This window comes from Monodelphis domestica, chromosome 1 (assembly GCF_027887165.1).
Source record: "Monodelphis domestica isolate mMonDom1 chromosome 1, mMonDom1.pri, whole genome shotgun sequence".
NCBI classification, from domain to species: Eukaryota; Metazoa; Chordata; class Mammalia; order Didelphimorphia; family Didelphidae; genus Monodelphis; species Monodelphis domestica.
In genome coordinates this window covers 214,506,000-214,518,965 of record NC_077227.1, presented here as the reverse complement: position 1 = coordinate 214,518,965, position 12,966 = coordinate 214,506,000, and the positions used below count along the sequence as shown (strand labels likewise).

The window sequence follows — 12,966 nt, the reverse complement described above, 5'->3', positions numbered from 1 at the left end:
ACCATGTGGCTAGATTAGATTAGGCTTTAATCTCTCTCTATATGCTTTCTCTATTTCAAGTGATTATTAATCAACTCTATGGAAACTAAAGGCCTAGAGCTGGTAATTTAAATTTAACAGATGGAGACCAGAAGTCTGGAGTTAGAACTCTCACTTCTCCTCTCTAAGTTGTAGAGCAGTTTGTTTGTTTGTTTTTTTAATAGACAAAAGGGCAGATTAGTTTCATGGCCACCTCCATTGGTCTGCTACTACAAAGGTGCTTTTTGCTGTTTTTCATTTTTTTACCACTTTGACACTGCCTGGGGGTCCTTGCCAAGCCTGCTGCTCCACATGTGAGATTAATGCATTTTCCCTTAAACCAACTCAGGGCTGAGTAGTGACTGAGAAAAGCTGATTAACCAGCCATTGCTTGTTGCTGCCTGGTAAGCTGAGTTTTTTAGCAACAATCAGCCAGTCCTCACTAGGCTCCACCCCCTTTCTCCCTGCTTCCTGGTGAGGCTATACTCCCTCAAGTCTCCCTCCTAGGCTGGCTCAGGGAAGCAGTTCCTTGCCAAGCATTTCACCATAAAGCCTTGGGGTCCAAGAGCCCCTTAGAGCTGGTGCCCCAGCCCCCCAACCCTGCAGGCCCACTTGGAAACACTAGGCTTTTTACCCCTGGGTGGGGAGGGGAAGAAAGAAAGCTTTTCCCAACCTTTTAGCTGAAATTTGGGCTTTACCCTGAGGAGTGGTTTTACCTACAAGGAAGTTTTTTTTTTTCACTTTGCCTTGAGCAAAAAGCCTTTAAGATTTTTCTTGTGTTTTTTTTTTTTCTCCCAAACCTTCCTTACCATCTTTTGACCTCAGGTTATCATATACCTTTCTCTCCACAAAATATTGAGAGATTTAAAGAAAAAAAAAATCTTCCTTTGAAGATGATCCCATTGTAGTCATAAATAAGTTTGAAAAATTTACTACTCTTATAATCTCCACACCTGCCCTTCTAATGGAAACCTTTGCTGGAAAGTGTATTGCAAGCTCAGAGAACTTTAATGAAGTGTTTCCTGCTCTTCCAGCTACATGAAGCTCTAGCTGTAGTTCATTGCTCTGCCCATACAGGTGGTACTGACCCTGTCTTTAGAGGGAACCAACCACCAGGCAGATACTACAGCAAAGTCTGCTGCTTTAGAAGACTGGAATTGATTTTAACTTTGACAACTATTAATAACTCAAATTTATCTCTCATAATGAACAGGAAGTGAAAAAATGGAAACACAAATTTGAAGCAAAACAGATCAATGGGGTATGAGTGCCATCTGAAGGAAACCCCTACTCCCTAGAAGTTTTTATCACCAAATATGCTTATCTGTTCTCAAGAATGGTCACTTTGGCACTCAGAGTATCGTAGACTCTTTTGAAAAGGTCTGGAGAACCCCTCATATAACTACCACGGCTTCTAAAGTTTGTGCAGGCTGTCCCACCTGCTAGACATACAATAAATGTGCTTTTCATGTCAAGGCTTTTGGTGGGCATCCTCTGACCCTCTCTCACTTTGATCCACCAGCACAAATTAATTCAGACAAGGCAACCCATTTTACTGATTCTGTTTTGTCTCAGATTTATTCTTGTTTGGGAATCACTCCCCAATTCCATGCTCCCTATCACCCCCAGAGCTCAGGCCAAGTAGAGAGCATGAATAGAGATCTTAAAAATGTGATTGGAAAATTGTGCACTGAGACTCACTTGAAATGGCCTGAGGTTCTCCCCTTAGCTCTGTTTTAGCTTCATAGCAGACCTAGGGGTGATCTATATTTTTCACCATTTGATATGCTTTTTGGACATCCCCCAATATAGGTGTTAAACACAGAACTATTAAATAGTCAGAAAAACCATCTTTAATTAAGGAGAGTTTAATTAAGGTTTGGCATAATTTTCTCTCAGGCTTCCACATAGGGTTGCAGGCCACAAATCCACACAGAACCCCGAGACTCTGGCTACCCTGGCCACTAATCCCTGGGAACTCCAACCACACTAGATTGACAGCTCCAAAGAATAAAAATAAATTGGGGGCATTATATACCATTTGGGAAACCAAGGGACAATGAAATATGATTGATTGACATTACCATGGTTACAAGAAAATGGGAATATTCAAACTATACTGTGAGGCTTGGGAAAGGAACCATAACCAGAGACTAGGGTGTAAGGGAATGGACACTAAAAGGATGGTCCCTGCCCAGGGGTTGGTCTTCTTGGGAAGAATCTCTGATACAATGGGAGAGACCACTTAAGACAAAAAAGAGTACATAACATTTGCTTAGTATCACCTAATAGGGATTATCATTTACCTTAGAGTCTATTGTTCAGTCTGATACTAGCTAAGTGTGAAACTTCCTTCATGGTCTCCCTTGGGGTTTTCTTGGTATGATAGAGACATGAAGAGAGAGGTTTTGCAGGACATCTTTATTACATTAGATTCCACATTGACACAGGCTAAACTTTTTTTTTTTCCTGCATACACATCACTGGGGAGGGGGGAACTTTTATTGCTTCTTATATACAGGATTTATAGGTCAAATTGCGAGAACTCCACTAATCTGGAGGGACTCAGCCTGCCTGGGAAGGTCTTTCAAGTATTGTTAACACTCCAACATATATCAAAATTGGAGAAAAGGACTCTTGGATCCATTGCTCACCTGTTAAATGGGTACCTTCTATATTGACACTATGTGACTATAACCTGTCACATTTATTGTATTTGCTGATTGGTTGTTTTAATATTTAATTTTGTTTTTAAGTTCACATATTAATCCAATCTATAATATTCTGTTACACTATGTCACTTTCAGTTACTGTGTTCTGGCTATTACTATTAGCTAGATGTTCTATTACATTGTCTTTATTTGTCCCCTACTCCTATGACTGGACTGGAGATAATACCATTATAAAAGTCCATAGACAAATTGGACAAACTCATTTCTGTGGCAAAGCCATAGTAGGTTCTTATGGATGCTGGGTTTGTCACCAGATCCATTGGAGCTCTATTTGTCCTGGGCAACAATTCCAGTCCATAGTAATGAGACATTACCACTGCTTGCAACACAAGGAGGTCACATGTTGCCTAAATGGCCTTTTGCTCCTTTTGCCTTTGTTAATTGTCACATAGGTGATGATGGGTGGACTCCATCAAACTGGTTACAATCTACACTAGTGACCTTTGATGAATTTAATGAACTAAAAATCTCAATTGATTTTAATAGGTATTAAGAAGTGATTTTTAAGATATCTAGGAGCACCACTACTTCTGACTGATCATTTGTCTACCTTTGACTTGTGTGTAACAAGAGATAAGGGTCCATTGAGTAGTACTAAGTATGGGAGACAGAGTGAAGTTCAGCACTATTGTATTTCCCACCTCTGTATTTCTCATCCTGTAGGAGGGAGGATTTCCCATTGGGCTTGATGACCCCTGGATGGTTCAGCTTACTCTACCCTTACACCAGAATAGTCTAGGTTCTTGGTGGCATTCTAGACCTAAAAGGTCATCAGCAGTACAGAGGTTTTCTTTCTTTTTCTTCTCTTTTATTTCTCCTTTGTCCCCATATTGTTGTAATTTCCCCCCTTTGTAAAGTGTAATATTTTATACACCTCTTTAGATGTATAAACTGGTTATGTGAAATGATTCAGAGGGGAGACTAGGCATGTTAATCTCCCCAAACCCTCAATTGCAGAAATTTCAAACAAGCTCATCTCCCAATAGAATTATAGGAGGATTGTGTAAAGGGAACTCTTCCTTCCCATCTGACCCATCCCATTTGTGTGCCTGCCTCTGTCACATGAATGCTCCAAACAGAGGTCACAGGTGAAGAGTCCTAGGAATATGACCTGGAACTAAAGGTTATAGGTCCAGGTCCAAAGAGAGGATAAAAGAGGGTTGTGAAGGTATACTCACTCTCTATTCCTGTGGATGGCAGCAATGGAGGACCATGACTGAGAGAGATAGCCATGTGGAGAAACACGTGGTTGGAGTTAGATTAGGTTAGGCTTTAATCTCTATATATCTGCTTTCTCTATTTCATGTTATTATTAAACTCTATGGAAACTAAAAACCTGGAGTTGGTAATTTAAATTTAACATTACTGATCCAAATCTGTTGAAAGGTGGAGAGGGAGGTCAGGATGGAGCTCTGATCCAGACAGAGTATTTGTGCTCAGGTGATGCAGTGACCTTGATTTTCTACTGTGCTCAGGGCTAGGGCTTTTTAATTTCCTTCTGCATCCTGTCAGCAATGGCTGGGTACATGGTAGTATCACCAGACAGTATGGTATTGGCATAATGTCCACATCATACTTCATGATTGAGTTGAAGGTAGTTTAATGGATTCCATAGGACTCCATGCCTAAGAAAGATGGCTGGAAGAGAGTCTCCAGGCACTGGAACCTCTCATTGCCAGTGGTGATAACCAGACCATCAGGGAGCTTGTAACTCTTTTCCAGAGAAGAGCTGGATGCAGCAGTGGCCATCTCCTGCTCAAAGTTGAGGGCTATGTAACACAGCTTCTCCTTGATGTCAAGCACAATTTCCCTCTCAACTGTTATGATGAAACCCTCTATTGGTCAGGGTCTTCATGAAGTAATCCATCATATCATGGCCAGCCAGATTCAGATGGAGAATGACATGGGGAAGTGCATAACCTTTATAGATGGGCACAGTGTGGGTCACCCCATTACCGGAATCCATCATGATACCAGTGGTATGACCAGAGACATACAGGGACAGCACAGCCTAGAAGGACAACTTACATAGCTAGGTTGTTGAAGGTCTCAAACATGATCTGTGTCATCTTTTCTCTGTTGGCATTGGGATTCAGGGGGGCTTCTGTGAGCAGTACAGAGGTCACATGGAGCTCATTGTAGAAAGTATGATGCCATGTCATCCCAGTTGGTGACACTACCATGTTCAATGGGTACTTTAGGGTCAGAATTCCTCTCTTGCTCTGGGCCTTATTTCCCACATTGCTGTCTTTCTGGCCCATACCCACTATCACACCCTGATGGCTGAGGCACCCATCCATGGAAGATAAAATGGCCCAAAGGGGCATTGTCTTCTACAAAGCCAGCTTTGCACATTCCAGAGCCATTGTCAACAATGAGCGCAGCAATATCATCATTCATGGTGAATTTTGAAGTGGCAAGTTTAAACCCTTAAGAGTGAGGAGGTGGTGCCACACGGAGACAGGAGGGAGACAATTGCACACTGGGTGAAAGAGATCACAGCTCTATATTGAAAAATGTTAAGTTATTAAATTGATATTTTCATGCAGACTCCCATGAAATAGATCAAATATTAGTCTGTTGTAATTTATAATCTTTATAAATAAAATAGTGAGAAAATGATCTGGACAAAGTTAAATGTTAGTATTTCAGCAACCCTCCTTATGCCATGGAACATCCTAAACTGGTGATGGTGAACCTTTTAGAGACAAGAGTGCCAGGCCCTGACACCAATGCCACCCCCACCCCCACCCCCAGAGACCAAGTACCATGTCCCACCACCCTGGTTCCCTGTGTACTCCAGACAGGGGAGGGAGAAAGAGATCCCATTGAACTGTTGGGCAGAGGATAGGTGAAGTGAGGAATGTCCTCAGGCTCATGGAGAGGATGAAGGGAACAGTTCTGCTCCAAGTCCCTCTGGCTTTCTAGTAATGAACTCTGGCAGGTGACTGTAGGAGTGCCCACAGAGAAGGCTCTGAGTGCCATCTTTGGCATGCATGCCTTAGGTTTGCTATCATGGTCCTAAACTAACCACCATTGGAGATTTGATGCAGCAAATCATGGTAGACTACATCCTTTCCAGTTGAATCCTATACAATTATGAACCACAGATTAAAATGTGAAATCTCTAGGTTTTTTCTGTTGGTGTGGATTTTTGTCCCATTGGGTCTGGGGAAATGGCAAGCCACCTGAGCCCTGAATCTGGATTAGTTCTTAGTTCAGAGCAGCTTCTTTTCATTTAGCATTCTGTTAATTTTTTTTTGTATTTTTTGAGCTTTATTTCCTAGTTCCCATCATAAAATATACCTTCATAATTTCCTCTTATCTCCAAAAGATCATGGTGTGAAACTCAAAGTCAAAGGAAGAATTGACTTCAAATCCTGCCTTTAACTCATACTTCAGTCACTTAAATTCTCATTGCTTTAAACAGCTCTCTAAAATTAAGTTGCAAAGAAGGTGCTAGAGGAGTTTCCTCCAAGTCAAGTCCATATTGCTATCAATTAAACTAGCAGAGTATAAACTTTTAATTCCAGACCACTTCTAAGGATAAATCAGAATAGAGTGATAGTTTGATTAGGAAACTTCTTAAGCCCTCACTTATCAAAAATGCTATTTGGGACAAACAACTTTGATGTTCTTTTCATTAATATTTTTGCCTTATCTTACTATAATTCTTTAGTTTACATAATTTTAATATATATTTTTAAATATAATTTTTAGTAATTAGTTTCATCTCAGATAATCCATGCTTTTCTGTTCTTTTAATTTAGAAATGTTGTATTTGCAAGAAAAATGGTGCTTCAATTGGATGTGTATCCAGCAAATGTAAACGAAGCTATCATTTCCCTTGTGGAGTTCAAAAAGAGTGTATTTTCCAATTTACTGAGAACTTTGGGTAAGTTTTTCTTTTACTTTACTATTAAATATAATTAAGAAGACATTTGAATTTAGTGTACTTTTAAATTCCCTGATGTAGTAATACTAAGGCAATATAAAGTATAAAACCATTTCCAGTAGTTTAATTTTTGCTATAGGAATTTGTGTCAGTGTCAGATTGGTATTGTGTCAATCTTCCCCCTTCTTCTTCTGCTTTTGCCCCAAAGTTATGTCCTTAGCCACTTTTTGTTATCCCTTTTTGAAACTATGACTGAATCTAGTGAAAAAACAAACAAACAAAACTAAAAGTTCAGGCTCGTCCCTTGGTTTTTTTATCTTTTTCATCTTTTATATATAATCATTTGCCAAGTTTTGCTAATTCTACCTCTCCAACATTACTTAGATCCAACCTCTTCTTTCCTGTTTGTGCCCTGTCAAGTCCTCATCATCTATTGCTAGATTTTGTAATAGCCTCCTAATTGGTCTCTGCTCTGAGTGTCTTTCCTGTCTGATCCATCTTCCACAAAGCAAACAAAAGAATCTTCCTAAAAATACAGAGCTAACCATGTCACTGCCCTGCTCAAGTGACATCACATTTTGTGTAAGATAAAATGTTATCTCTAATTTGGCATATAAAGCCCTTCATAATCTGTTTCTACCCTTTCAGATCCTACCTTTCCAGACTTAGTTTTCTTTATTCCCTGTTATTCAGCAAGTATGAAACTCAGCACTCTTTTTTGCCTTTTTAAATAGACTTGCCTCTGGAGGGCACACATGGAATCATCTCTATTACTACCTTCATTTCTTATCCTTATTCTTGGTTTTCCTCAGATTAAGAATTATCTCCCATAGGATGTTTTTCTTGATCTCTCTAGTTATCAATGTTATCAGCTTTATCAAATAATTATGTACTTACTTGTCTTTTCACATGTATCCCTAGTGTAAGCTTCTTTAGAAGAATGACTTACATTTTTGGCCTTTTATACTTAGTTTAGCATAATATTTTGTACATAATAGGTACTTAATCCATGTTTAGTGAATTGAACTAAATTGATTGAGTTTTGTTTTTGAACTTTATCCTTTTGGCAATAATGTGAATATGTTCTTTTCACTTTTAATTAAACTGATATTTCAGAAAATAGATGTCTTATACTTTAAGGACCTGTAATTTCCTGTCGTACATTTCTTCCAACAACATATCTTGATGGTCTTCAGGAATTAATTGTGACCAAAAAAATTCCATCTTGAAGTCAATTGGACAAAGTACTTCTCTGAATTTAGCTATGTTGGTCTTCAGACAACAGATAGGACTTGATAAACTTTGTGTCCAGATGGCATAGCTGAGAATCCAGGTTTACTACTATAACATGAAATAGCATTGGGGTAGTTATTTAGTGTAGGTAGTATTTTAAATTTAATATCCATTAAATAAACTTATTAAATGATTAGTTGGAGAGTTTTTATGTCATTATTACTATTGCAGGGAAGAGGAGTTTGGGAACCTTAATTTTTATGCATGTAAATATTTTGCCTTTAGTTCCTTTTGAGCATATGTTCAATATAAAAAGGCATATAAATTCAAGTTCTTACTAATCTACTAGAACCTGAAAATAATAATTTATTGTAGCTCTGAATTCTAATAAGGCAAATATCTTTGGATGCTGTGTCAGAGGAAAATTTGTAATAAACTCTTAACATTAATTGCATAGTGGAAAAAATATTGACCTAGCACTCTGGTGATCTGAACTCTTAATTCCAGCCTTGCTGCTGACCAGCTGCAGTTTTCTTAACTGTAAGGATCACATGATCACTAAATGTTCCTTCCAGCTCTAAAGTGAACTCCAGTATATTTATTGTTGGTTAATAAAAGAGAAAGACTTGAATGACTTATTTGATCTATTTATGTAAAGTATAATTCTTTAGTCCAATAGTATTTTGCATTTCATGATACATTCTTATAAATCAAAATGGACACATTTTTTCTTTAAAGGTCATTCTGTTGGGATCATCGGCCTGTTCAAAATACACCATCTGGTCATTGTACAGTTTCCTCACAATGCACTATTTGCTTGGAATATGTTGAACATTTTCCAACATACAGCATTTTGGGAAGCCCTTGTTGTAAAAATGCTTGGTTTCACAGAGATTGTTTACAGGTAAGATAACATGTTCACCCTTTTTATGATTTATTTAAAAAAAAAAAAACCTTTTTACTGACAAATTTAACATTTTATTATGGCAGGATTTGTCTTTTCATTCTGATCCCTATTTAATAGCTTTGTTTAACATTTTGAAGATCTATAATGCTATTATGAATATACCTTCTACTAGTATATGCTCTGGTCCCCATTATACATTATTGATGTGCTTCCAATTGCTTTATTTGAAAAATAAATCACCTTGAAGCTTTGTAACTTCTTTGAAATTCCCTTTTTTGTTGTTTTGTTTTGACTCTCATCTGCCTTAATGATATTTTACCTTATATTGTGTTTCTTTGTACATGTATATGTACATGTATTTGTATATGTACATATACTTTTATATGTGCTTTATATCATAGTGAGGCAGTAGAGTAGAACTGAGGTGATACATATAAACATCATTTCTTCAAAAGATTTTGTGGGGAAGTGGGACAGTCTTGTCAAAATTTTAAATGCAATTCCCAGACCCTGACTAAAGACTTAATCCTAAACCTTCCCTTATTTCTTTTATTTTTACTCCCTTTGTCCTAATCATTTTTTACCTTACATAATAATTTCTTTGTACAGATATGTGTGTATATATAAGTATATACACACATACATATATTTTTATATGTGATTTACTTCCACCAATTCTTATGTAAGATTTTTGGTAGAAATTATATTGTTTATCACCTTTGTATCCCCAGAGGTTAGCATGGTGCTTTGTTTGTTGTAGGCATTTAGATAGCATTTGTAGAATTGAACTAAATGCCTCTTGTTTGCAAGGCCTTTGCTAGGCTTTGAAGGGAATAAAAGGAATAGAATGTTGGGTCTCCACCTTTAACAGCACAGAAGGGTCATTCAAACTCCTTATGCCTTGTAATCAACTGTTGATTGAAAGGAAAGTTATAGTTTATTATTAATATCATTTTATTAATATAAAATTATGTTTCTTTGAAAAAAAGTTGAAAATCCAATACATTCCTGTAAGATAAATACATGTAAGATGTCTCAGAATAAATAATTCACAGATGTCACTGTATTAGGATTACTTATTAAGAACAAAATTCACCATATTCAAGAATGTTTTTGAAAAAATTAATTACCTCTAGAGTTTGATGATTCCTAGTGCAAAAATTCCATTTCATAAATTATAGTAGTTTAGCAACAACAGTATATTGCTCTTCACAAGTACATTTTAAAAAATTTAATTGTGTTTTATTATTATATATAAATAGTTTAATTTAATATTTAAATTTAATTATGTTTTAAATGAAAAGAAGTACTTATTTCCTCATTATTTAAATTGAAAAATGATATTTGTTCATTTAGAGATGTAGCTTGCAATCCAAATAAACGGTTAGAGTTCATTCTTTTCCCCTACTTTTCATTTTAGGTTCAGGCACTCAGTGCTGGAAAATTTTTCTTCAAGTGCCCATTATGCAATAACAATGATAAATTTCAGAATGAAATGTTGAGAATGGGTATTCATATTCCTGAAAAGTGAGTCATATTTAGTTTGTTGGTGAATAAATAGCATTTTTAATTTGGGGGTTAATAACAAAAAATATATATACAAATTGTCAGGGTTTCTGACCCAATGAATTGTCAGATGGTAGCTATTGTAATTATCTATAGAGTATGGGCTGATAGCTTTGGTAGCTTCTTGCTATGCTATTTTCATGTTAGTTGTTTCCTCTCCAACAGAATAGTATACAACTTCATCACTGAAGAATTGTTGGGGTTCCTAATTTATAATATTTCAATGTTATTTACTAGTGAAGGTCTCAAAGACCATCTTAGACTAATATTTTAATGTTCTCATTAATTTACCTAAGATTCATGCTTTATCAAATTTTCAAATAGCTTTGACTTAGAATAATATTGCTAAATACATTATAATCAGTGCATCTAGGGATATTAATACAAATGAGTGTTCATTAGAAAGCAGAATAAAAAGGAACTAGAACTCTGTGAATTAGAATTTAAAAACATTATCTTACTATGACAGAAATAAATGTTTTGAGAAGCAGGGGTTTGGCTTTCACTTTACAATTATTATAGACCACTTTCCGTAGATGGCATAATGGATATTATACCTTGTGGTTAAGCCGTGGGACTATTATGGAGGTTTTTCTTCGACTTTTGTTATAAATGTGTTTGCAATTTCTAATAAATAAAACTCCTTTAATTTGTTCCAAGATGAGACTATAATAAGTTTATATTTCTGCAATAGTAATTTTTCTTTGTAGTGCAAATTTTCCTTTCTATAATCTCATTTATCCATGCAATAGAATTTCTTTTCTATTCTTTACCATAATTATCATTTTGATGAATTTTTCTTTGAAGCCAAAAGCTTATCACTTATTTCATATGCAAAATAATCACCAAATGTTTGCCAAAATTATTTCCTTAACCAATTCATTTTACAGTTTAATAAATTTAAGTAACCGATATATCGTGACGTCCAAACTAATGGCACAATCTGATGGTTAAGTTTCACCCTATTATTCATATTTCCCATGCCTATAATATGCTTATTATATGTAAAATGCATAGCATAACCCAATAAATTTAATCCTTGTTCTAAAATCTTAAAATAATACTTGTAGAACTGGAAGAAATCTTAGAATTATTTAGTCCAGTATTCTCTTCCAGACCTCCTGGCCTCTGTTTTAGAGATGAGAAACGACCTGCTAGGTCATCTGATTCAGACATTTGAGCTTCTTTTGCTATACCTTTCTGCTTTCCTCATCTTATCTGTATTGTGGAAAACCACTCACAGAATCACATAATTTTAGAGCTGAAAGAGACCCTATAGATTATTTAATTCACAACTCTTTATATTCAAATTAAATAACACCTAGATTATAATTTCCCCATGGCTTCCAAACAAATAAGTAAAAAAAAAACCTAGGTCAAGAATCAGATTATCCCAGTTCTATGTTCTTTTTCTTAAACCACACTACATCTCCTATGTTTTGTTGATTTTTTTACTGTGCCGTACATGGTTAGAATTTTGCCAACAATTTAATCTTTACTATTTTCTAAGTCAATACAAAATGATTTTGGCTGCATGCCATTTGAATTGCTTCATTCATGCCAAAAGTCTAATATACTTCAAAATAAAATTTTAAAAATTAAGGCATTGTTCTGGCATCCCGGGTTAAGCAATAATGTATTGTTTGAAAATGTTGAACCAAGCTGGTAAGGAAAACTAATTCAGTTTTTCTTTTTGATTCTTTTATAAAAGTATTGGGGACAGTTCGTTAGATGGATGATGGAGAGAAAATTACTCTTATTTTACTGTTGTTTTCTTTTCCAAGGAGCATTATCTTTAGACTGTAAGGGACAGAGTAATATTGGCTAAAAGGATGTAGATCCCCAAGATAAATAAAGTAATATCATGAGAACATTTTTTTTAAAATATATTTTATTTGATCATTTCCAAGCATTATTCGTTAAAGACATAGATCATTTTCTTTTCCTCCCCCCCATCCCCCATAGCCGACACGTGAGTCCACTGGGCATTAGATGTTTTCTTGATTTGAACCCATTGCTTTGTTGATAGTATTTGCATTAGAGTGTTCATTTAGAGTCTATCCTCTGTCATGTCCCCTCAACCTCTGTATTCAGGCAGTTGCTTTTTCTCGGTGTTTCCACTCCCATAGTTTATCCTTTGCTTATGAATGGTGTTTTTTTTTCTCCTGGATCCCTGCAAGTTGTTCAGGGACATTACACCGCCACTAATGGAGAAGTCCATTATGTTCGATTATACCACAGTGTATTAGTCTCTGTGTACAATGTTCTCCTGGTTCTGCTCCTCTCGCTCTGCATCACTTCCTGGAGGTTGTTCCAGTCTCCATGGAACTCCTCCACTTTATTATTCCTTTTAGCACAATAGTATTCCATCACCAACATATACCACAGTTTGTTCAGCCATTCCCCCATGAGAACATTTAACTGCCTTTTATTCAAAGCCAAGGATGCTGAAAGAACTGGCAAATATGATCACTTGAGGGCTTTGAAAGACCATGGAGAATGGGAGAAGTACCACAGAACTGGAAGTATAAAGTATTCCTGATTTTCAAAAGAGGGCATATAATAGAGTAAAAAAATTATAGGCCAGTGAACTTGGCTTCTGTAAGTAGAAAATT

At 36.2% G+C, this 12,966-nt stretch overlaps 1 protein-coding gene across 4 annotated transcripts in view; it reads left to right on the top strand.

The window, feature by feature from the left end:
• Window positions 1-12,966, top strand: part of G2E3 (G2/M-phase specific E3 ubiquitin protein ligase) — an 81,092-nt gene that overhangs the window by 29,057 nt on the left and 39,069 nt on the right. For all 4 annotated transcript variants that reach the window (XM_001368595.4, XM_007472533.3, XM_056810440.1 and 1 more), the window contains 3 exons: window positions 6,521-6,645; window positions 8,617-8,782; window positions 10,206-10,312. In XM_001368595.4, coding sequence (XP_001368632.3) covers window positions 6,521-6,645; window positions 8,617-8,782; window positions 10,206-10,312 — 398 coding nt within the window. The remainder of the gene's footprint in view (window positions 1-6,520; window positions 6,646-8,616; window positions 8,783-10,205; window positions 10,313-12,966) is intronic.